A 27830-nucleotide genomic window follows, 5' to 3' on the forward strand; every position below is an offset into this window, starting at 1 on the left:
GACGCACCTCTCCCGGGGGTCGTATAGCGGGTCATACAATTGACAAGTGCATAATAATAACCGCTGTTTTGTTTAAGGTAAAAGTTGCACTCAGCAAAGTTGCGGTCCAATACGCAACATATTGGGGTGACCATTTGAACCAGTTAGTTGAATTTTATTTCTGCTCAATAAAAATGGAAACTAATACATGCATAGTTCCAACAAATGAATAATGATTGATTGAATGGAAGCAAAATAAATGAATAAGAATAAATAATCATTATATAAGAATAAGCAAAAAGCGAGAGATAGAATTATATCTTAAATAATAATTTCATTTAAAGTATGGTATATTGTTGAATCTGTTCAAACCACCAGTTCTGCTCAAGACGAATGGAAATTTATTGTGAATGAGTGAGTGAAAATTGGAAGCGAATACATAATCAAGAAAAACAATAATCAGTAGTTGTAAATCAACACAAACAATGATAAAAGTATATTTTAAATAATTATTTCATTTAAAGTATGATATGCCGTTGAATTTGTTGAAACCATCAATAATTATTTATGAAGTTATAATATACAGTATAAATTAAAAAATAAAGAAGACTAAGAATTTCAAGCTAATCTAGGACAGTTCAAAACAGGAATGATAAATGCATCTTTATGTGCGTAATAAATAGGTTTTATTATTCCACAATTTCCATCGGATGGCCGCTATGGATCAGCAACCAATATGGCAATATCCTGTGAAATGCAACAGTTGACATGCTGTATATACACAGATTGCCAATCAAGAACGTCCGCAGCAGCATATATACCAATAAATTACACACATCAAATTACAACGCTTAATATCATCATAATAATTAACGATCATAATAGTAATAGTTGGATGCACGACTTGGAACAGGTAAGAAAATATACTATATTCAGTACGTATGAAAAATATGGAATATAATTACTGTATTTATTCGAATAAATTCCCCGCTTTGAATAAATGCCTCCATCGAATAATTGCCACAATAGAACAAGATTTTGAATAAACGCCCCCTCGAACATAAACGGCCTGGCTCATGCATATATATACACAATATTGGGACTGCTGACTCTTGTAGTTACAGTGATCATATTACTTTAGCAGTCCCTGACTAATTTCATCTTTGTACATTGTATATATGTTTTGTTGGTCGAATAAATAAATGAAATGAAATATTGTATTACAACATATTTCTATTTGTAGTAGAATTCATTGATTAAAATGATCTACAAGCATTTTGATACAATTTTTACTGTATTTTATCACTTCTCGATATTAATTGTGTTGTATTTGTTGCTGTCTAGGGGGTATTCATTTGAATATACATGTATATTTACACCCAACAAAAATAAACCCCACCCCCTCAAATGAAAGCCCCAAAAACCCTCATAAACAATAAACGCCCCAGGGCGTTTATTCGATAAATACAGTATTTAAAAAGACAATCAATTTGTAATTAACAATTTTAAAGTTACTGAAATAACTTGAATTCTCTTAGAATTTTGTTAATGCATTTTGTACTTGACAGTGAGAAAATCAATTGTAATAAAAATGTCAGCTGCTTTAAAAGTTATGAAAAAAATATCAACTTGATGGATTTATAAAATTCATATTATATTTTGATGATCAAAATCTGACTTTTAAAATAATTTAAAACTGTGACAAATGAATAAATATATTTTATGTTTTTGAAGTATGACAAATTTAACATACTATAGTAAAACACTCTGTGGCAGTCAATCTTAAATGTGATGTAATTCATTGCACATTACACAATATCAAATCACTTGAATAAATAAACTGTCCACACGTCTTCACATGCATATTTACACATGTCAGAGAATGATCGATGTATCTAACAGATTTCTAGACCCACGTTATCTTTGATGCCCCCAACACGTAAATGTCTGAGCATCAACGAAGGAATTCTTACGATTACAAAGTCCATTTTTTGACATGACAGCGTGCAATGATTGCACGAGTATGAGATAGATTATTTCTCCTTCGGGGCAAATCTGTTTTCAGGTCTTGAATTCTCAAAAGCACGTATCTGGTAATGCCACGCTTAAGATTTAAGTGACCATTGCAATTGAGAATTACTTACGCAGCGAGGCTGGGATCATAGACAAGTACGTTAGAAAGAATGGATTATTAAATAATACGATTAAACAAGTTCATTTGAATAGGAAATTTCTCCCGAGGTTATGATAATGACATCTTTACCTTGTACAATTGTGGCAATTTACGTTAAATAGCAGATGAATATGGTACCGTAATTGGATTTCCATTTTACATATAAACTGGGTTAATAAGGTCAAATGGTTTTTTAAAGATGCAAATAATGTAATTATTCAACAGTAATCCACATTTAAGAATAAGCTGTGTTACTATTTGATGGAAATAGCTCAGGGATTGAACATGAATTGGGTCAGTTTTGTGGAGTGGGCATATAAATTTTAGGATAAAATAGCAATATAAGATTAAAATTTGAGAGAATATGACAACAATAAAGAAAATATCAGTGTTAATGTCATTCTTTCTATAAAATGAACTAAAAGCATATATGACTGACTCGTTCATAATAATTTAATAATTTCAAGAGAAAAACAATAACATTAAATTAAAAAGTGATAATAAGTGAATGGGAATTAATCAAATTGGGGTTAGTCCATTGTAAAGGGGTGTAAAGGAACTTTTATCTTTTGTATATAATAGCTCTCCTTCACAGAGAGCATGGGCTATTGTTGGTTTATCCAGGTAGACAAGGCAAATGGTAGTCATAATACATTAGCATCATTGCACAAAGATGATATTCAAATTGTGGTAAATCATATAAAAAAACTGCAGTACTTTCTCCATGGCTAAATATTAAATGAACTAATTGATTGACATCATCAATATATATTAAACATAACATCATATTTACTTTAGATCTGCCCACGCTTCGCAAATAAAACATAAACATTAATATAACAAACATGGTATCATTGACTACATACTGTTTTTGTTGATTGTTGTGAGAGTGAAATTTGATCTCACTTTGTCACAGTCAATCTAATTAAGATGTTGAGTAACAAATTTAAATCAATACTTTGATTAAGTTTTGATTGAAAATAGACAAATCAGAAAATATGAAGGTCATGTCCATGGACAATGTCAATTATGAATCTAAATGTAGAAATACATGAACATGTACAAAGGTTTTATATAGAGAGTAAACTATCCTTTAAAAAAATGAACTTTCTGAAAACCAGGGTTGACATTGATGTATTAAACATTACATAAATTTAAATCCAATGGCAAATTATTGAATGCTGTGGGTATCAATGACTGAATCTCAATGGAGATACAAATAAAATAAGCAAAAAGCTACATTATAATAGTAATTAAGTAAAACATTTATAGTCAATCTTCCTGAAACAAGGCTATAATGTATTCATTTTGCTAAAGTTAAGATAGTTAAAAAGTAAAAAAAAACTGAAGCTTTATTTATCAAACCAGTTCTTCTTATCTAAAAAAATGGGTTATCGTCTGACAGCAAAATTGCAGTATTAATCTTTTTTTAAAAGATGAATTATAATAGTATGTTAGAGAATTGCCACAGAAGAAGTCATATCATACAAAGTATATGAAATTAAAATAATCTGAATTCTTACCTGAATATACAAGTTCTCTTAATACTGACCGGGATGTTAATTTGTCTAATTCTGTATTGGTTGTATTTCCTAACTGTGAAGAAAAAAGAACAAAGAACATCTAATCACAGACTTTGAATTTAAATAGAATAAAAGATGCACATTAATGACAATTTCATTTATTTTCTTTTGTATATAAACATTTCTCAAAATGAAATTTAGTATGTGCCGTTCGGAAGCACTTGGCATATCTATTGTTACTATCGATGCTGAGGCCCGAAGTTGTTGATATAGCGACCTCTATGTTTGGAAGTATCTTTTTTCTTCTACGAGTTGACCAACCTTTATAGTGTCTCTCTTTGTGAAGGAATGGAAAAAAATACCACTAGGTCAAAGGCTGACCTCCGGACCAACCTTTCGTTTTTGTGTTTTCACAAAAGACTAAATCTTCCACCCCACCCCCCCCCCCCCTTTAAAAAAAAATAAGCTCCCTATTCCTTGTTTTAGGAATGATCTATCTATAAAGTTATATTTGAAAAAAAAAAATTAAAATGTCAAAAATATTTATGCTTTTGAAAAAAACGAAATATGACAGAATCAATTTATCAAATAAACTTTTATAGAAAACTTTAAAATGTCTCTTATATGACCAGTTCTTAGATGAAATATTTATTCAATATGTAGTTCATGAAATAATCAATAAATATACACCTCATTAAAATTCAATCTACAATGTAAACCAAAAATCAATATAATATATTACAATCATATTTTACATGTTGAGAGACTACAAGGAATGTAGGATGTAACTAAATATGATAAGAAAATTGAAAAATGATATTAAAGTCATATCATGTGGAGAGAGGATATTAAAGTGATTACAGCACATAACATGTTTGCTTCATTATCAGATTTTAATTAATACTTCTCAGTAAACTAATAAAATAAAATGGTAACATTTGACTAAACTAATTTTTCTGCTGTCATCCATAGAATCCAGCAGTTTGCCATCAAAAAGATGAACCATCCTACACCTTAAAAAACATTTCTTCCTTCCCCATGAATCTATAACAGTAATTGTTTTGCTAGTACCTCCAACTTACAAGTTTACCAGTATGTGGGCGTCCTCCACCTGCACAGTTTTTTTTTAATGATTAATCGGATTAAATGTGTATCACAGAGAAAGAAAGACGTTCATGATTGATGAATCAAATTGTTTAATTCATACCTTTATTTGCAATTGAAGAAAAAAAAATTGTTTGATGTTGCGGTGTTATCGTACAAAATCAATCTTTTTAAATTGGTTCCCATAGGCTATGTTAAGCGAGTTTATATGAAACTAGAACAGTGACATATAAACGTCTAATTTCTTATAAAAATGTTTTCATCTTATGCGGCTTGTGCCTATACTTTAACCTTGATACTATTTAGCCAATATTCATTCCATATAATGGTTGAACTCCATGCCAATAGGAAGCTTTCGGTTAGCATCAACCGAAGATCGACCTAGGTCAGATCAACCATTGTCATTGATCGTTGCCTGGACCTAGAAAGCATCAAACCTGTGTCGAGGTGGTTATTCTGGTCATCAAGCCTGGAACCTAAGGAAATTCAAATTTACCACAGACCCACGGCAGCCAGCAGTACAGCGGCTACTATCTACCAGATCAGCACACCGGGAGACAATCCCCTAATTTGTTCTAATAGTGTACAAGTTCTTTAACATGCAATTTACACAGAACCAATAATTTTACATCCAAAGGACGAATGGAACAAGGACACCTAATCTTGGCATGTGCACAGTAACTTAGCATGACATGGTTGGTCATTGGGCCCTAATGATAGATACAACTGATTCAGATTCAATGAAAAATAAAATCTTATGTACATGTGAACACACAATGAAATAATATTGGCAATATCTAAATAGTTTAAATAACATGAATAACTTTTATACAATAGATATGGCAAACAAAAGAATGGAGCTCTAGATCAGCTTGTATGGGAGTTCTATATTATTGAGGCTAATATGAGAATTACCTGGATGAAAAAGATAATTGATGATGGACAGTATCTTGTTGTATATACTGTATTAAGAGAACTGAATAAATATAGAAAATGTGAGCTAAGCTGAATTATAAATCTTTGCATACAACCAAAACGTTTGACTCATGATTGTAGAATCTGACCTAACATTATTTATGAGGAGAATACGTCACGTATACGATCACATAGAGACCACTGAGATGAAAGCGTGTGGGTCATGTGTTTGTAGTGTCCTTTCACGCATTGTCTGCTTGATAGTATGTAGTGTATATAAACAAACACCAACGCTCTACAACTGTTGTGACATTGTGTGTGCCGACAGATTGTGTGTGCTGACAGATTGTAAATCTGATGAAAGTACACTACATACATTCCTCTAGAGTACTGTATGTATTTACAATGTACTTAATATATGGTAACCTTTAACAGTACTTTTTGGTTTCTAGACCCGGTAATTCACTTTAATATCATGCAAACAGTTCACGAAATGAGATATCTCGGACACATGTTGAAAATTGATTAATGACTGGTCGTTGGTCCCTAATGATATTCATTAATAAATTTAAATTGATTCTGGTCCTCAAGCTTAACTGGAAACTGAGAAAATTTGGATTAGGCCCTCCACAGACTCAGGGCAGCCAGCAGTGTAGGACCTACCAGATCAGCACACCGGGAGACAATCCTTACTCTTTTCAAAGTTCTTTAATGTGCACTATAAATATATGTCCACGGTATCAATGGCTTTACATCATTACATAATTAGGATAGGAGAAACTGCTGACAGTATGTGAAAAGTAGAAGGAAGAATAGAAGAAGACATATGGTCAATCAATAACACTCAGCTCACCAACAAGAATTTGCATATAACACGTAACAGGGAACTCTGGAGAACAAGGTTATCAACGTCTGCAACCAGTCATGATACCAGAAAAAGAAGAACCAGATCAAGAACTTCATTCTGTCTGTCTACCATTAAGGCTGTAAATGTGTGCTGTTTTATTCATGTATTCATCTTCGATCAGTTTCATTGCATGTTTACATGAACAATTAATTTAATATGAATGAATAGTGGACAATGGCCAAAGAAAATTTGAACGAATAATTAAACAATTTGAAATTCTATTTTACATTATGGGTTCAAATAAATTAGGGTTGTCTGCGAAACTTGATATTCGAGGAATGTCCACAGATAAATAGGCAATTAATCCTTTAACAATGTTTTTAATGATTGTCTAGATTTAGAATAGTAGGGCTTCTGGAGTTCAGAGTTGACCCACCAACTTTGCAGGGTAAACACTTTAGTACTGGATGTTTAGTTACATTACAGGTGTAAAAAAAAATATTTAGAGAATTATATGCATCAAATGAAAATTTAAATTGTTATCCACGATATTCAGATTCCCCGACACCAATTTAGAAGACTTTTCACATATTAAACAATTTTCTTTGCAAGATGTTTCTTATTTTGTGTTTGATACACATTTGTTTTTTCCATGGCAAGATGGCGCCAACTGTGTTTTTCGGCATCAGATGTACTGAACTGGTTTCAATGAACTGTGATTTAATTTTATGTACCGTACTTTTTTTTTATGACTATTGGTGGACTTACATATAATAATTAATTCTACCTTAATGTATTGATAAGAGTTGACAGAGCCTTTCCGAGTCCAATTTATCCTACGTCAAAGATGGTATAATTTATTGTTTTAATTTAACTTGTAGCTATGTACATACATAGAAGACACCTAATGTTTATATTTTCTGCTTATTCAACTTTAGATCAACACAATTACAAGATATCTATGTAAACCTTGTTTATTTCATCTGCTCATTGTGCAATACGGGAAGAAAATACCCTTTATCCTTATGTACAGTGAAAATTTATGTCAGAAGTAATTCATATTTGATTACGGTAGGTAATAGGCTCTTTTACATAAATTGTCAATTGTTTTATTCTATCAAGAAGGATGCAAAATAAAGTAACACATAAAAAATAAACATGTCAGAACAAACCTGTGCCATGTAATTTTCTACAAAATTAAAAAATAAAACAAAACATGTATATTGGAAATAGGAATTATACCTGGACTGGCGTGTGGTCACAGCTGAAAAACTCATTTTTAACTTGAGCAATATCCATTGCTTTGAATGGCAGATATATTTTACCATAAAAAGTAGAACATCAGTTTCCAGTGATTTTAACTGTTATTTTGAACCAACTTTATGGGTATAGGCCTACAGTATAAGTAAAGTACAATTTAAAAATCATTTTGATTACAGTATATAATGTCTAATAAAACGGATATATCTATCTATCACACCATATTTAACCATTTTTCTTTTTTGCAGCAGCAGAATCAAATCCAGAGATACCATAATATATCTGCTTATAAAATAATTGATGGTTTATTATAATATATGTAAGCAGAAGTAGTAGCAACATTAGTAAGTGTAAAGTTACTGAATGACGGTATCAGATTTTGTAATTTTTTAAAATTGAATTAAACATCTAACAGAGGCACTGAAGCAAGCATGCAAATAGACTTGCCGATAACAGGACGACTAGCAAACTTTTCTACATCATTGCTTTCAACCCATTTGACAGACACGCACTACAAATAACATGCTGTGATGCTGATTTCATTATAAACATTATCACTTTAAGTGTTATTTCATGTTGATACAGAGAGGGGAATTAATGACATGTATTTAATTTACTTCTTAGTGGGTCTTGTTTGACAAGATCTACTTGACGGACTAAGTAAAGAAAATTCAAGTAGCATTAGATACACTAGGAATATATTTGTTGTGTTTCCTTATAAAGTTAAACCTGTGTTCACATGAGTTAATCATGCATACTACACAGTTAAGCTGATCCGAATTATATCAGAGTTTATAACCAACATATTAAAGCCCCATTCCCTACGTTTTTTAGATCTAATTTAAGATCACAAACTATATTTAATGTAAAAATAATACTATATGGTCCTATTGCGATAACTTTTTTCGTCTTTAAACGGTTAAAAATGTGAAAAATAAGTCGATTCTAATAATTATAGCGGCCCGCTATAAATCCCAAAATGCATTGCGCGCGGATTGATATTTTTGTTTTTCACCTGTAATTCGCCCACTTTTCGATCGATCGTGAGGCCAAAACAAATGGAAGACTCCTAACTTTTCAGCGAAAATACCGGGTTTTCCCCAATTTTTATCAACGGAGTCTGGCAAAAATAGAAAGACAATTAATGCAGCAACTATACAACGTCAGGCTAGGTATATAGCTCGGGTACGATGTTCGTACGTTACCGATGTTTACCAGCTAGGCCTACAAAACTAAGCCTAGCTAGGCTAGGCCTAAGACCGTCCACGAGAGGTCGATCGCCGCGAGCTACTTAGGTAGTGCATTGTTTCTCACATTTTATCATAATTTACCATAAAACGTACATTTAAGACAAGGAATGACATGGTTTAATGTTTTTAAAGTGATATATATGTATTATTTTCCAAAAAACGTCCAAAATTGCAGGGAAGGGGTCTTTAAGTCCTTGTGTGATCAGATAACTCTCTTATACATCTCTTACATACGTGTCTGATATAACTCAAATAGGTTTGGAGGACATCCAATGGATCTTTTTTCAATAGTTTTCAGAAGGTAATGTTAGATAGGATTTATTTTTACAGGGGGCTCAAAACGAAAATATTGAGTACTTTGTGAGTGGGGCAAGCAACGATAGGCTGGTGGCCCTGGTCAGGTCCAGGGAGCAAGGGTCCAAGGGGCAAAGTCCCCGGGAGTTCAGCCGTTTTAGAACAATTTAGACATACCACAGTCTTCCTGTAAATTTCCTAAAATAATCACAAATTATTACAATATAATCCTTCTACATATAACTATGTAACTACACATTTTGGTCCCTGTAACTTGATACAGCTTATATATCCGCAAGAAAAATAAGTTTGTGAATTAGACATTTTACTATACTGTATACATACTTTCCACCAGATTGAAACAGGAATTTAACGAAATTTTTGAATTTAAACATTTAGCAATTAGCTTAACTAGTAAAGTAAATAGCGAAAAAAAAAACATGTAAACATAGACAATGTTGGTTTCCTCCAATTTGTATTAACAGATACTGGCAAAAACAGAAAGACAATTAATGCAGCAACTAGACAACGTGCCTATACCTAGCGTACGATGTTCCTACGTCGCTGTTGTTTATCAGTTAGGCCTGCAAAACTATAAGCCTACCTAGGCTTTAGGCCTAAGACCGTCCACGAGAGGGCATTCACCGCAAGCTTTGTAGGTTGTTCATTGTTTCTCTCTTTTTATCATAATTTACCATAAAACGTACATTTAAGAAAGGAAATGACCTGGTTTAATGTTTACAAAACGTCAACAATTGTAGGAAATGGGTCTTTAACTGTTTACTACTTGATAGAATTAGAAAAACTTCGCCACAGTATTGCTATAATTTTTTTTCAATAAAGATGTATAATAATATAATATCTATTTATGAGAATATAATTTCTGGTCAATAAATGTTATTACATTTTTGTTCAATGCTGCCCTCTGAAACATAAAACTAAATTAGATTACCCCTTAATGTAATTTATGTCCTGAATGCATCACCTAAAACCCTAGTTAAGTGCGAAAAATATCAGATGTATAATGACATTGTTTAAGATAAAAACGTATGTCTGTATTTTTGATAAATGTTATTACATTTTTGTTCAATGCTGCCCTCTGGACTTAAAACTAAATTAGATTACCCTTAATGTAATTTATGTCCTGAATGCATCACCTAAAACCCTAGTTAAGTGCGAAAAATATCAGATGTATAATGACATTGTTTAAGATAAAAATGTATGTCTGCATTTTTGATTATGTCATGAATAGAACGGGTACAATTTCACCTAGAAATCGTTAGTCCGACACAAGATACACAATCTGATAAAGATGCTTAGAGAGCACTGTCCGCACAAATGATATTAATCATTGGTGATAATATCTATATGTCGATCACAGCATACTGCACATATCTTTAACATATAAAATCTTATATTAAAAGTCTACTTGTGAGTCACATTGTACTACATGTATATGTACCGGAATACTATGTTTTATTATTATAATTCAGCATAAAATGAAAGAAGTTGGTTTGTTTCTGCTCAGCGATTAACCGAAAAAAAACAACAGATTACTTTTAAAGTTTCAACTTTGTTTTGGTGTCTTATGGACATTGTGGCCAGGAGTGCCATTTGGTGGTAGATTACATAAAGAAAGTTAATACAAAATACGTATTCATTATCATGTTATCATTTGTGTATTATTTTATAAATGTATCAGTTTATTTTAAAATTTTTATTTCATATCAATCAATATTATACCAAAAATGATTGACCCTTCAAAGTTATTATTTTGGCGGCTTATCAGATTAAACAGCATTAAACAACAAGACCCAACCTTGACTGGTAGTACCACATGATTTTGGCCATGTGAAACTTGCCCCACTCAATACTTTGCAAATGCTATGGGTTCAACCGAGTAAATCTATAAATAAATTGCAATAATATTTTATTAGGACAATTGTCCAAGGGTAAATGTAATCAGCTCATCATTTGTTACTCTTGGTTGTTGCGCTTGATTTAATTCAGAATGATTTTCATGCATCTTCTGGGACTTTGTTATGATTAGGTTCATCAGTCGTGAGCTTCCCAAGATGGATCGCTCAGATCTACTTTGATGTATATCTAATAGTAATCTATTTTAAAAACAGATATATACATAAATATAAAATAATTTATACTATCAGTAGCTTATTTAGTAGATTTTAGCCAACAGCTATAAGACTGGATTTTAAAGTGACAGTTATTATAAAGTATTTACTGACATGAATTAAAAGAATTGATTCTATAATATTCTAAATATTAATGGTGTTGATCTAAGATGTTGATAATATTGATAGATGATGTTGATGGAGGATCAACATTGATGACATAGAGAAGATGGTGGTGAAGATGAAGATGAAAAAAAAAGAGGTAAAATTTATGAAAAAAAATAGCGAAGATGATGACGATCAAAAAATAGTGGTGACAATGACGAAAATTAGGAAAAAAAATTAGCAGTGATGATGAAAAATAGTGGTAAAGATGATGATGAAAAATAGTGGTAAAGATGATGATGAAAATATAGTTGTGAAGATGATGATGAAAAAATAGCTGTGAAGATGATGATGAAAAATAGCGGTAAAGATGATGATGAGAAAATAGTGGTAAAGATGATGACAAAAATAGCAGTGAAGATGATCACAAAAATAACGGTGAAGATAATGAAGAAAAATTAGCAGTGATGATGAAAAAATAACGGTGAAGATGATTATGAAAAAATAGCGGTGAAGATGATGACAGACAATTCGACTACTGTAGATATCTTTTTTTAAATTTAAAAACATGGCAAAGGCAGGTCTAGAAACCATGCTTCTCCTATGCTAGTCTGATTACTTACCTTTATGCCATATATAAACAAATTAATTTATCAAATAATTTAACATAAAAAAACTATAACACTTTAATATTTAATACAATTTTAACCTACATTCAGTAGTCAATTAATTGAAATTTATAAGGAATTTCAGTACATGTTATGATGTACAGACATTACAATCTAATTACTAAATGCTTTTATGAAATTTAGTAAATTTTTTAAGTGAAATTTTGAAATTTTGTAGTACAATTACCTTATCATAGAAACTAAAAATTAGATAATTGAGAATTTATGCAAGACTATTTTGAAGCTAACCCATATTCAATTCGTCTTCTTAATTAAGGTAATTGTTGTTGCATTGAGCAATGGTATCCCATGAGGCCCTGTTGACGAAATCTTATGAGCTACAAACTATGGAAATCGGGAAATGATCTAATGATAATATCAATCAATGATGGGTACATTATTATAAAATGCAATAAAATATTAACAGTTTAATATAATTATTAATAACAGTTGAGAAAACTAAGTACATTTTTGTAATTTTAATTTCTATCAAATATTCTAGCATGTATGAGCATGGAACCTCACTTTTGAAAAGAAAGAAATTATATTTACAATACAACAGATAAAAAATAAATAAAATAAATAAACATTTTTTACATGGTTATATTGAGTATAGCTCAGTGAAAGTTTTTAAAACTTTGGACAAATTTGAATCAGCAACAACCTCTTGCACATATTTTGTACAGGTGCAGTCAATATGCTAATTAGGTATTGAATCAATAAAAAAATATTACTATTTAAATATTTCATAATATTTTTCAATAATTTTGCGACTTCTTTAAAGGCTATAATGCACAAACCGATATTTCAAATCCATCCATTTAAAAAATCATCTTAAAATCATAAAAACAAAAGGTATTGGATCAATAGAGTAGACATACATCTGGTCCTGAAATCAAGTTTTTCTCTATAATACAAATGATTACTATTACAATATGCAATGATAAAATGTACATACTGAGCATATACTTCATATTATCAACATAATTGAAATCAATAAAACTAGATTGGAAGGTCACAATACTGAAACATATCTCAAATGAAATTGCTTTAATATGCTTCTGAATTTAAAATACAACTCTAAAGTATACATGCATTATCAGGGTCAATTTCTTTACAAGTCAGTCGATAAACATTTTGCATTACTAAGTCCTTAACATCTGTGAAATATCACTGATGATATCACTCTAAAAAACTTAAATATTTTTCTTTCAAAATTGAGCACATACTTTTTTGATTTTGACTTGTTACTATTATTTCAGTGATTATACTGTGGCGCTTGTTTCATTTATGGTGCTTGTTTGATTATGGCGATTATTTAATTATACCATTTGTATGACTGTGGCTCTTGGACTATGGCGGTTATAAGACTGTGGCGCTTATTCGACTGTGACGATTATTCGACTGTGACGATTATTCGACTGTGGCGCTTATTCGACTGTGGCGCTTATTCGACTGTGGCGCTTATTCGACTGTGGCGCTTATTCGACTGTGACGATTATTCGACTGTGACAATTATTCGACTGTGGCGCTTATTCGACTGTGGCGCTTATTCGACTGTGGTGCTTATTCAACTGTGGTGCTTATTCAACTGTGGTGCTTATTCAACTGTGGTACCTGTGGTGCTTATTTGCCTGTGGTGCTTATTTGACTGTGGTGCTTATTTGACTGTGGTGCTTGTGGTGCTTATTTGACTGTGGTGCCTGTGGTACTAATTTGACTGTGGTGCCTGTGGTACTTATTTGACTGTGGCGCTTATTTGACTGTGGTGCCTGTGGTTCTTATTTGACTGTGGTGCCTATGGTGCTAATTTGACTGTGGTACTTATTTGACTGTGGTGCCTGTGGTTCTTATTTGACTGTGGTGCCTGTGGTTCTTATTTTACTGTGGTGCCTGTGGTGCTAATTTGACTGTGGTGCTTATTTGACTGTGGTGCCTGTGGTGCTTATTTGACTGTGGTGCTTATTTTACTCTGGTGCTTACTGTGGTGCCTGTGGTGCTTATTTGACTGTGGTGCTTATTCAACCGTGGTGCTTATTCGAATGTGGTGACTGTGGTATTTATTTGACTTTGATGACTGTGCCACTTATTTGACTGTGCCACTTATTTGACTGTGCCACTTATTTGACTGTGCCACTTATTTGACTGTGCCACTTATTTGACTGTGATGCTTATTTTGCTGTGGTTTTTATTTGACTGTGATTTTCACTGTAGTTATTTGTGTAGTTGGTCACCTCCAGACCAACCCAGAGCAAAGATTATTTGGAAGACCCGCATTTATGTGAATTTCTGGAAAAGGATATAGGCTTCACTGTAGAAGAATGGAGAATGTATAGGATAGGAAGGAATGGAAGTCCATTATTGGAGTCTTCAGAAAACACTGGAAGATAGTGTAATTATTAGTGATCATATCAATAAACTGGATTTTAAACGCCTGATGTTTAAAGCAAACCAGCAAAGCATTCAGTGTTCTGATTGGACAGCATTGACTGGCACAAACACCTGTTGTATAAATCACTGATGCAATCTTTCACACAGACAATGTTTGCTTGCGGGTGACACAGACAGTGTGACAGATTCTACCGTGTTCAGAATACAATTTCCCAAGATGCTGTTAGGCTTCCATTAACCCTCACCCTAGCACACGGTTACCGTCAATAAATGTCAAGTTTTGATAATTTCAAAGCTTTATATTTATGTTAATTATATTCAATTTTCAATTACTTTTCAATTCAATTTACTTTTATTTATTTCCACAAAAATAGTGCCAGGTAAAATAACAAAACTTTGGCCAGCCAAGATTTTATATTTTGTTTCAATTACCACCATATTCATAGTTTCATTATAAAATATTATACAGGGTTTGTGAAAGAAAATCTTATTTTGTGAATTGTACTGAAATAAAATTAGGTTCATTTCTCTTTTGCAATACATTCCATCAAAACTTTATACTGCAAGATGTTTGAGTAAATAAGTAAATATCCTAGGAAATGTAAAAACAACAATACAAAATTATGTACATAAGTTTAGTATTAGCCAAGAAGCCTGCATCTTGTAATTCAATCCAACAATTGTAATGAACATTGCTATCAAAAACACTTCAAACTCATTGTAACCTGCTACGCATTGCTGGTAGATTAACATGGCAAAAGTCCCATAGAAGTTAAGCAATATTATTATAAATGCAAGACACAGGATTCAAAAGTCACTGGGTATAAACAATTATTGTATTGTAATAACTTTCCTGATAATGATGATGATGATGAAAACTTGGAATCTAAAATTCCCCCTCTTTATTTATCTCAATTTCTTTACAATAAAGTCAATTAAGAACATCAACTTGTTTATAACTTCATTTATCACTATTTTCAATTCCTTCAAAAATTAGTATTTATATAAAAGTATATGGAACTATCAAACTAATGTTCTTCTAGGGCCTATTCAAGCTTTCATTATTTACCCAGGTAAGTCGGTGACCTACCCAAAAAAGTTAGTGATAATTGGCCCATGAAACCAACTTACTCAGGTAAATTACAACCATGGAGGTATAAAAATGTATACCTCCATGCTACAACTAAGGCCTTTAGAGAGAAGCAGAACAGATAAAACGTTTTGGAAACAAAATAAGTCTTACTGGTTAATAGTCAAACAATCAAGGTGTAAACTATTTTAAAACACATCTTGAGAAATTTGAAGCATACAACCACAAGGAAGAACTCACAAACTGAAACTGGTTTTTAGTCTAAAAATAAAGGTATAAGGTACTCTGTCTACACTATCAAACTAGTTTGACGTGCCCAAATATAGTAGTGATATGTCCAAATATGGTACTGATATGACATCACTGTGTCCATATATGGGCACATTTACATTTTTTTGATAGTGTAAACAGAGCATTAGGGAGAAATTTGCTCTGCTTGAACCTTAAGAATCTGTGTAGAAAAATATATATTATCTTTTTATATTGGTACTATAATATGAATGCTAATAATTCATCACAAAAATTGGCATTGAATCTAACGTTCATTACATGGTGACATTAATCAATTGATCATTGTCAAAATTAATTTGAAATTGAAAGCAAAATGGGGTTTCACTTTAAAAATCAAGAATCAATTTTTATAAAATGTATGACATGATTTTAATAGAAAACAGTAATAGTTTTTTCTTCATTTATGAATGTATGACCATGGTATAATCCCATGCTCGTGAATACTCACACCCCCTAATTGAGACAAATGTAAATTCTTTAGTAAATCAAATCACATATAAATCAATTCCAGTATAATCCAATCACCTAAAATTTGCAGCCTACATAATAATAATAATAATAATAATAATAAATGAAAACTTATATAGCGCCGGTATCCTCCACCCATGTGGCGCTCATGGCGCTTTGTGCATTAACAACGTGCGAGAACATCAGCGAATAGCGACGTCTTTAGGTTGGTCTTGAAACTGTTTAGACTAGTTGAGCATTTAACTGTTGCTGGTAAGCTGTTCCATACACTTGCGGCCGTAAAAACGTAAAAAGATCTCTGACCCCACTGATTTTTCGCTCTACGCTCTTGAAGAAGGTTTTGTGACATGAAGACTGGTGGAAAATAATGTGACAAAATGTTCTAGATTGTGATTCTAAATCTTGTCACCCTAATGTAGTAATTAATAAGTTAACAATCAGGGGCGGATCTAGGATTTTAATAAAGAGGGGGCCGATATGGGAAAAATAATCGTCTAGGGGGGTCCGAGAAAATTTTTTTCTAGACGCCCGGAGATAGCATCTGAGGCGTTTTGGCCAGTCGATTCTTGTCATATAATTATCTAAATATAGTGGGTTTTATAGACCATATTTGATAGCTTATATGGAACTTTTTTTTTTTGCGGCTAAAGCCTGTTTTCCAGTCGCAAATTTTTACACTATTTGATTGGTCAGTCAGTTTTACCGATCGTAACGTTATAAGTTGAACTCGGTTCAACTTTAAAAAAAATTGATTTTAACGATTTTTAATGTTGATTTGTACCCCCTTTTCCTGTAAAATCGTATGTAAATAGGCCCCAGCCCCTCCCCCCCCCCCCCCCGCCCTAAATCCGCCCCTGACAATTGTGAATGCAAGTAGTAACAATAATAATTGAAAAGACATCAGACTGACAAGCCAATAAGAAATTCACAATCAAAATCTTATTAAATCATCCTTAAAATAAAAGGTAAACATTTTGTATTCTGTTTTTTTGTATTTTGAAATCAAAAAATGTCGTTCAATCAAAATACCGTAAAACCTCAAAAGCCCACTGGGCTAAAAAGCCCAAATAAAAAAAAAAAGAAAACCTGATGTGCTTTCCAAAAGTGATCTCGAAAATAAGACCATCTAAAAAGTAAGCCCACTCGGTCTTTTTTCGCAAAAGTAATCTGGGAAGGAAGTCCACCCTATAAATTCCTTTAAAAAAAGCCCATAGGCTTCTTTTCAAAGTTTTACAGTATTAGAATATCGCGCTCGTGATTTGTGGTTAAATCGGCTCAGCCCATAACTGTGATGTGCACCAAATTTAGTATAAATTTTCATTAGTAGTTACATTTTTCTTGTTTAATAAATCAAAATTGTCAAACAAATATTTTATCTGTAATTTTCCACATCTAATAAATTGCAGTAGAAATAAATAAGTAAAATACTTTTTTAATAATTGTCTGTGTATATTGATACCTATCAGTCAATTAAAAAAGTGAACACGTTAAAATCAAAACATCATTACAAATGATGAGCGTCTGACTGATATTAAACATAAAAATAACTCCAAGAAGAAATATGCGTGAAAAAATGAATAAATGTCTGATTTTATATAAAACAGATGCTATAATAAATCATAGTAAACTCCTCAACAAAATGCAATTGGAAGAAATAGTCTACAAACCTGTACAGGTACATTGCATACTTTACGATAAAACCTCTCGATAATTTGCATCAGCACATGATAACTGATGCGTTTTGTTTTTAACTGTTGAAATTGATACAATATTTTTCAAATAAGAATGTTTAAAATGTTGCACATGTTTAATGTAAAATTTGACAATTTTATAACTTTCTGATTTAAAAATACTATTATAATTTATAACTGAAATCAATACAGTACATGAAATCTTTGTATAGTTGGCATTTTTGTAATGTTGTGATATTAAAATAAAACTAACAATTAGCTTAATCAAAGCTTTTACGATATAAAGGTATGACTGTAAATTATAAGGTGTAGAGATTTTATTTTTTTTATTAATATACAGCGGATTGATTGTGTTCAATGTAAGGAATACATTCCACTGTTATTCATAAGATGGTCAAGTATTGCCAAATATGATTGCCAGAAAAAAGAAAAAAAAAAAAAAAAATCAAAGATAACTAGACATGAAACTCGTCACTTTGACGAGTTAGTTATCCGCACCACGACAAACGCCACGTGCACGTCATACGTTGGAATATTGCACACAGATAAAGATTATGGCATTATGACAAGAACTGAAGAATATGATATGCTGTTAGTGCTGAATTCTGTCAATTTTGTGTCATATAGTATATACATGCAAACAGTATAATCTGTATACATATTACATACAGTGTAGAATAGGTGAAATTACGGGACCCGCCATTTATTCCAATTTTTAACATGGCGACGGTATCAAAATGAAACACTTAGATAGCAATTTCAGAAGGAAATTATCTTAGGAACAACATATTAACGTGTAGAAGAAATTTGAATACGTAAAATATAGATGCGCACCCTTTTAAATGTGATGAACTATTACGCAAAATATAAAAATACAACTTTTTTTATTCAACTGGCCATATGATGACGTCACAACATCCGATTGGCAAAATGTTTACATGAATTCGTATCTACAATCCAATTGCTTCCAGAAAACGTTTTAATCGTGATTATCACATTTTATTCTTACGAGCTATTACAGAATAAAATTTACTGTAAAGATGAAATTAATGACCCACGTAATTAAAATTTTTAGGCATGATGACGTCATAAAAATTAAAATATTTTTATCTCATGCTAAAGAAAGTTGATTGACCTACACAATGTATAAATGTAGGAGAAAAAGGAAAACAGATAAGCGTGATGCGCTCCATTGAATGTGATGAGCAATAACGAAAGAGACAAAAATCCTATATTTTACATTCGTGTGGCCATACGATGACGTCACAATGTTTTTTTAGCCTTATCGATGCATGATCCGATATCTACAACTCATCAACTTCTAGATTTTGTAATAAAAATAAACGGTTCACGGTTTACTTTAGAAACTATGACTGTTTAAAAAAAGACAAAATTTTGACGATTTTTTAAGCTTTTTCATAAAAAACGCGCATGAAATGTTTAATTCAACGTGTTCGTGTGGCGTTATTTAAATTGGAAAAGGTCTAAATTGTTTTCAAAATTACTAGGAAAGACTTGAAAAATATAATTCAAGAAAAAAAAAATGTTTTTAACGCTACGTGCGCACCGCGTGCGTAAAAAATTGCGCGCCCGTGGGAATTTTTGACATGCTCAAAATGACAAGAAACGCATAAAAAGTTGATTAGAAATTAATTTTGCGCATTTTGAAATTTTAAATGCGCGTGCGTGCGTAACTTCTTGTGAAACATGCCATTTCTAATCCGTAGAAAGTTTGCCCCTGATATGACTTAAATTTTGTCAAAGTGTCAATACTAAATGACTTTTGGTTTTTAATCTATGATCAATCATTGAAATTCATAAAATTGCGCGTAAGTCACGTTGCGCAACTATGACGTCATTCAAAAATAGGAGGTGCACAACTTCACGTAAATGCCCATATGTTGTCAAAGTTATGAAATGTTATGTTTACACATTTTAGAGAAACGCGATCCACAAAAAGGAAGGATGGAAAGAAGAACTAGACATGAAACTCGTCACTTTGACGAGTTAGTTATCCGCTCGACAAACGCCACGCGCACGTCATACGTTAGAATATTGCACACAGAAAAATATTAAGGCATTATGACCTGAACTGAAGAATATGATATGCTGTTAGTGCTGAATTCTGTCAATTTTGTGTCATATAGTATATACATGCAAACAGTATAATCTGTATACATATTACATACAGTGTAGAATAGGTGAAATTACGGGACCCGCCATTTATTCCAATTTTTAACATGGCGACGGTATCAAAATGAAACACTTAGATAGCAATTTCAGAAGGAAATTATCTCAGGAACAACATATTAACGTGTAGAAGAAATTTGAATACGTAAAATATAGATGCGCGCCCTTTTAAATGTGATGAACTATTACGCAAAATATGAAAATACGTCTTTTTTTATTCAACTGGCCATATGATGACGTCCCAACATCCGATTGGCAAAATGTTTACATGAATTCGTATCTACAATCCAATAGCTTCCAGAAAACGTTTTAATCGTGATTATCACATTTTATTCTGATGAGCTATAACAGATTAAAATTTACTGTAAAGATAAATATAAGTGACCCACGTTATTTATATTTTTAGACATTATGACGTCATAAAAATAAAAAAATGTTTACTCTTGCGTAAGATAGTTGATTGACCTAGAAAATTTCAAAATCTGGGTTAAAATGGAATACGGATAAGTGGAGAGGCGCTCTATTAAATGAGATGCGCTATGACGAAAGATACAAAAATCCTATATTTTATATTCGCGTGGCCATACGATGACGTCACAATGTCCGGTTTGCCATATCAATGCATGATTCCTTATCTACAACTTATCATCTTCCTGGATATGTAATTTAAACAAAGTTCACCTCGTAGTTTAGAATCTATGATTGTTTAAAAAAAGGTATAATTTTGACAAATGTTTGAACTTTTTCCTCAAAAACGCACATAAATTATCCAATTCGACGTGCCCGTATGACGTAATTTGAAGTCGAAATTGTTTCAAAGTTGGTAAAATTACTATAAAAGGCTTGAAAACATAAATCACGAGAGAAAAATGGTTTTCAACGCTACGTTCGCACCGCGCGCGTAAAAAAAAGCGCGCGCGTGGGAATTTTTTACATGCTTAAAATGACATGAAACACGTAGAAAGTTGATTAGAAATTGATTTTTCGCATTTTGAATTTTAAATTAGCGTGCGCGCGTAACTTTGTGTAAAACACGCAATTTTTTATCCACAGAAAGTTAGCGCATGATATAAATTAAACTTTTGCTAAGTTTCAACTTAAATTGTTATATGGTTTTAAATCTATGTTAAATACGCGAAATTCATAAAATTGTGCGTAAGTCACGTTGCGCATTTCTGACGTCATTCACAATAGGAGGTGCACAACTTCACGTGAATGCCCATATGTTGACAAAGTTATGAAATGTTATGTTTACACGTTTTTTAGATACGCGAGACACAAAAATAGAGGAGAAATGCGCGTGCGCGCGTAACGTCTTGTAAAACATGCCATTTTTAATCCACAAAAAGTTTTCCCTTGATGTGACTTAAATTTTCACAAAGTGTCAAAACAAATTTATGCTTGGTTTTTAGTCTATGATCAATCATAAAAAATCATAAAATCGCACGTAAGTCACGTTGCGCAACTCTGACGTCATTCAAAAATAGGAGGTGCACAACTTCACGTAAATGCCCATATGTTGACAAAGTAATGAAATGTTATGTTTACAAGTTTTTGAGATACGCGAGACACAAAAATGAGGGAGAAAGAAATAAGAAAAAACTAGATTTGAACTCGTCACTACGGACGAGTTAGGTTATCCGCGGCGCAAAAGCCACGCGCATGACACCTAAGTTAGAATATTGCGCGCAGAAAAACGATTATACCATTGAAAAAATGTTAGTGAGCCCTCTATTTTGCGTCGCGTCTAAGTGTGCACGGTATACACTATATACTGTATACGTACTACATAAAGTGCAGAATAGGTGAAAATAAGTGACCAAAGTTGTTGACGATTTTGCAAATGATGACGTTATAACAGTCTTAAAAATTGTTAACCATGCGAAAGATAATTGATTGACCTAGACAATATAAAAAAATTGAGGGAAATGGAATACGGATAAGTAGAGATGCGCTCTATTAAATGTGACCAGCTATGACGAAAGAGAAAAAACTCCTATATTTTATATTCGAGTGGCCATACGATGACGTCATAATGCTTGGTTAGCCATATTAATGCATGATTCGATAAAAACAACTCATCTACTTCCAGAATATGTAATTTAAAAAAAGTTCACCGCGTAGTTTAGAATTTATGACTGTTTAAAAAAAGGCATAATTTTGACGAATTTCTGAACTTTTTTTTAAAAATGCGCGCAAATTGTCAAATTTTAAGTGCTCGTATGAGGTGATATTAAGTCGAAATTGTATAAAAATTGGTAAAATTACTAGAAAATACTGGAAAAACAAAAATCAAGCAAAAAAAAATTGTTTTTGCGCTACGTGCGCACGCGCGCGTAAAAAAAGTGCGCATGCCTGGCAATTTTTGAAATGCTCAAAATGACATGAAACGCGTAGAAAGTTGATTAGAAGTTGATTTTTTGCATTTTGAAATTTTAAACGTGCGTGCGCACGTAACTTTTAGCGCAATCTGCCATTTTTAATCCATAGAAAGTTTGCGCTTGATATGACTTAAATTTTCACCAAGTTTCAATACAAAATGACTTTTGGTTTTTAATCTATGATCAATCATTGAAATTCATAAAATTGCGCGTAACTTACGCTGCGCGACTCAAAATTCATAAAAAAAAGTTTCTTGCACATCTACAGCAACAGGGCAATATTTTTCCAAAGTTATACAATCATATGTTGGCCAGAATTAGAGATAGGCTGCGAACAAAATTCGTGGAAAGAAAGAAGAATAAAGAAAAAAAAAAAAAAAAAAAAAAAGATCCTTACAATAACAAGGGGTTATCCGCCAAGTGCGGATAACCAAAAAAAAAAAAAGTAACAGGACGATTACAAGCAGTTATCCGCTACTAAGCGGATAACTAATAATACAGAAAAAAAATGTTGATCTCATACAATAACAAGGAGTTATCCGCTTGGTATACCAAGCGGATAACTAATAATGACAAATCATATAATATATCTATATAAAATAAATCTTGGTTTTCTCGTACTCACAGATTTTCTCACCTTTATAATTTCTAATTTAATTAATTAATTAATTTTCAGTATATCACAAAGACAGTTTTCTAATTTCTTCTGTGCGGTGCCTGTAAAATTTATATAGATCCTAGCTATTTCAAATAAAGTTTGAACAGACTATTGTATACTGTGTTGAGACGTGTCAATCATAAGAAGCATCATTTAGATTACACACGTTTAAAAATACTCTAGTGGCGATGATGATATCAAACTTGTAAACCATGTTTAAGTTACACAGTAAAATGTTAATTTGCAGCCACTGGCGATGATATGGTAATGCTACTCTGGATGGCCTACAACCAGAAAGAGGCCAAATGTTAATGTAATATGGCCTGTAACCTAAAAGAGTAATATGTTAATTCGATATGGCCTATAGCCACATTGAATCAATGTTACGGCCTGTAGTTACACTGAACAAAATGTTAATTTCACGTGGCTAGCGGCTTTGTCTAAATTTAAGCAAGATCGCATGCAAAATGTAAATAAAGAAGCAACCATGTAAAGGTTTCAAATATTGAGAATCAAATGCCAAATCAGTTGAAAGGAATTTATCTATTGATTTTTGTGCTTGTAATCCATTTACGTTCTTTTAGTTTAATTGACTTGTTTCGACACAAACCCCGCCGTAGGGACTCAAGTTGTTTATGTTACTGCAGTATAGTAAAGCACTATTAAAAAAGTGTTTCTGCGGTTTGTGAGGCCAAAAGTGGTATTAATTAGAATAATGCTTTATTTTTTTATTCTAGAACTAACCAAATCTGACCTTATTTAACCTGGTTGCTTTATGTCAATACGGTAAGTGCTTCTGATTCCCTACGTTTTTTAGATCTAATTTAAGATCACAAACTATATTTAATGTAAAAATAATACTATATGGTCCTATTGCGATAACTTTTTTCGTCTTTAAACGGTTAAAAATGTGAAAATAAATCGATTCTAATAATTATAGCGGCCCGCTATAAATCCCAAAATGCATTGCGCGCGGATTGATAATTTTGTTTTTCACCTGTAATTCGCTCACTTTTCGATCGATCGTGAAGCCAAAACAAATGGAAGACTCCTAACTTTTCAGCGAAAATACCGGGTTTTCCCCAATTTGTATCAACGGAGTCTGGCAAAAATAGAAAGACAATTAATGCAGCAACTATACAACGTCAGGCTAGGTATATAGCTAGCGTACGATGTTCGTACGTTATCGATGTTTACCAGCTAGGCCTACAAAACTAAGCCTAGCTAGGCTAGGCCTAAGACCGTCCACGAGAGGTCGATCGCCGCGAGCTACTTAGGTAGTGCATTGTTTCTCACTTTTTATCATAATTTACCATAAAACGTTCATTTAAGACAAGGAATGACATGGTTTAATGTTTTTAAAGTGATATATATGTATTATTTTTCAAAAAACGTCCAAAATTGCAGGGAAGGGGTCTTTAAGGTAATTATAATGGTAAAAAGAGATTTCTATTTTCAATACAATAGAACACCTACACTTATGGTTTGACTGAAAGCAATATGTACGTTACTAGTCATGATGATGTTGTGTGCGAACTCTGGTCTGTACTGCTCAATTTGATTGAAATTGGTCGATATATCAGCGGAATTTTCACTCCTCCAAATAAAAATTACAAGTGCAAATTCTGGTGACCGAGACACAACTGGGTGGGACACTTTTTTTTTTTCAGAAACCATTTTTTAGGCCGCTAAATAATTTTTGCGCAACGCTGGTTTAATGATTGTTTAAAAGTATTAGTCAAATACAAGACAAGCCGATAGTAGTGTAGTGCAAAAACTCATTTCTCAAAGTGCTGTAACCCATTTGGGCTTAATTCCGCGAATACATATTATCTCCATTCACATTCATTATGTTCCAAGTCATTACTTTTTAGATTGACTATTAATAGGTTAACGATGACTTAAGTTAGGCAAATTGCAACAGGTAAGTGGTTGTTCTATTAGGTGATGATTTTCAAAAAAATACGGTTGATAGATTTCAAAGAAAAAAAACCAGTTTCAACATTATAATTCAAGACTGAGAAAGTACAGTACAGTACAGTATGTGGAACATACTACATGGTCTCTCCAGTAGAAGGCACTATATGGATATCAAGGTTATAGTGCTCAAGAAATTGACACTACTATACTTCTTTAAATAATGGTTTTTGTACACTTTGTAACATTAATCAAGAGGAAACTATAAGACACTTCCAATATCTGTCCTGCTCTTACAAACATAAGATTGGAAGAGTTGGATAAGCTTGAACATGCATTAATTAATTATAATAATATCTGGAATGAATTTTCAAACTCAACTATCAATAATAAACTGTATTATGTTTTAGGATCAACAGCTATTCCTCTACCTAATGAAGTAGAGCAGATTTTTTAAATTAAGCATGTTCAATCTTTATAGTAGATTAAGATCTGTATTACTGAATATTACCAGTTAATTTAAGTTTTAAATTGTTATTTTGTTGGAGACTTTAGTTAATGTTTATGAATTTTTTTTTTTACATATTTGTTTAGTTAAGTTTGTGAATTTGTAACTTTTACTTAAGAACACACCAATTGTCATTGATTGAGTGCCACCGATTTGAAGGTGTAAGTTCAAATAAATAAATAAATAAATAAAATATGACATCATTAATCATGAGACACCCTTACCTTCTTGTGAAATAAAAAAGGATCAATGATGTTTAATATATGGTAAATCAATGTTCAGGGTACATCCCTATTATTCATAGGGATTCATCCCTATGTTGTTGGGTTTCAAAGGTGTCCTTAATGGAAGGTTTATACTACTCACAGTACTACAGTAATCTTCTGCTAATTTTTGTCATTTATCGAGTTTAAATATAACTATTGATCATAATTTAGGTTAATTATAGTTACATATAAATACACTATGTGCATAAAATAGAATAATGATGATTAAACAGTTAATTAATCAGTAAGTATATGGGCTGAATCAATTGATAGTAAAACTTTTTTATTTGCCTGCTATGCCTCAGTGCTTTTATTCATATTCAATGATTTTAATTTGTATCCGGGGAATCATCATGTAAATAATTAAACTGGGTAATTCCCCCCTTTCTTTTCCATCATTTCTGTATATTTGTGAAGTGTAGATTGGAAATACAGATTTAATGAAAAAAAGAACAAATACAGTATTCTTAAAATGATTAAAAAATCATAGTGCATTCTGTATCTAAACTGAAATACATTGAAATTATGGGATCGATTTGGCTGAAATATTGAAAATAGCACAGCCCCTTGCTGGTTACTCCTGCAAGCTTTAGCAAAAAGTGGGTCCTGAACTGGCTACTATTGCATTACTTGAAGATGTTGATCAGATGTACACTTAACCCTGCAGTTTGATATTAACGACAGCACCGTAATATTTTTTATACATTGTACACTTCTCTACAGTATGTCTAAGAAAAACAACTTACCTGCGTGAAAATGCTAATAACAGCTAGTCCATTCGGTTTACTCCTCGCTGTATTATAATCTTCATACAAATTATTGAAAAACATAAGTTGCACCTGAAAGATATTGATAATATAACAATAATAATTAACAAAAACAACATTATTAATGATGTTTTAAAAATGTGTTTTCTATGTCTGCACAGTTGAATGAAACTTGGGGCCCATTTCTATTAAGCAGAAAAGTTTTAAAACTGTATTTTGAAAGAGAATGGTATTTTTTTGGAAATAGAAATGGGTTATATAAAAAAAAAACATCTTAAATACAGTTATTAAAAAATTGATTCTGGTCTTGATCATTAAACCGGTTTTTAAAACAGTTTCATGGAGTAATAACAAATTAACATAAACAAATATAACAGAACAAATAAACATCAGAAGGATTGATGATAGTAAGGAACACTTAAAGCTCAAAAGGGCATCATAATCAACCTATATTTCTATTTATAACAAAATCGTTAAATTTAATATTGTTTATATTGTAATATTGTTCTTTCAGAGAATTGGTACCATTTTTATCTACACGGACGTAACATCCACAGACTGCATCTTGTGTTTGGCCCGTGTACTGTACAAGGCAGCTGATATAATAAGTCTATAATGCATACTATAAAATTCCTGTGAAAGTGCTTTTAATAGTATTATATAACACCTAAACAAATTCCTGTCATTTGATTGGATGATTGTAGGTCACATGGCATGCAATAGTACATACTATTTAATGATCATGTAATAGTACTTCTTTTTCATAAGTTTTTCATGTACGAAAAAAAATCTTCTCCAGTAAGAAAATGCGTGAAATCTAATAGCAGCGACCCGTACAACATGCTCTCTCCTTTACAACAAGAACAGAACAATGGAAACGACAAGAATCTATTTAGAATAGATGTAATAAAACAAATAATAAATGTTTTTATATTTGTGCGATGGTACAAATAATTTCATTT

At 32.0% G+C, this 27830-nt stretch overlaps 1 protein-coding gene across 1 annotated transcript in view; it reads right to left on the reverse strand.

Moving 5' to 3' along the window:
• LOC140050531 (carbonic anhydrase-related protein 10-like) overlaps positions 1–27830 on the reverse strand; it is a 116586-nt gene that overhangs the window by 36041 nt on the left and 52715 nt on the right. Inside the window, exons 5-6 of the mRNA XM_072095770.1 lie at positions 26848–26940; positions 3676–3748 (exon numbers count right to left, since the gene is read on the reverse strand). Coding sequence (XP_071951871.1) covers positions 3676–3748; positions 26848–26940 — 166 coding nt within the window. The remainder of the gene's footprint in view (positions 1–3675; positions 3749–26847; positions 26941–27830) is intronic.

The sequence above is a fragment of the Antedon mediterranea genome, chromosome 5 (assembly GCF_964355755.1).
Source record: "Antedon mediterranea chromosome 5, ecAntMedi1.1, whole genome shotgun sequence".
Taxonomy (NCBI): domain Eukaryota; kingdom Metazoa; phylum Echinodermata; class Crinoidea; order Comatulida; family Antedonidae; genus Antedon; species Antedon mediterranea.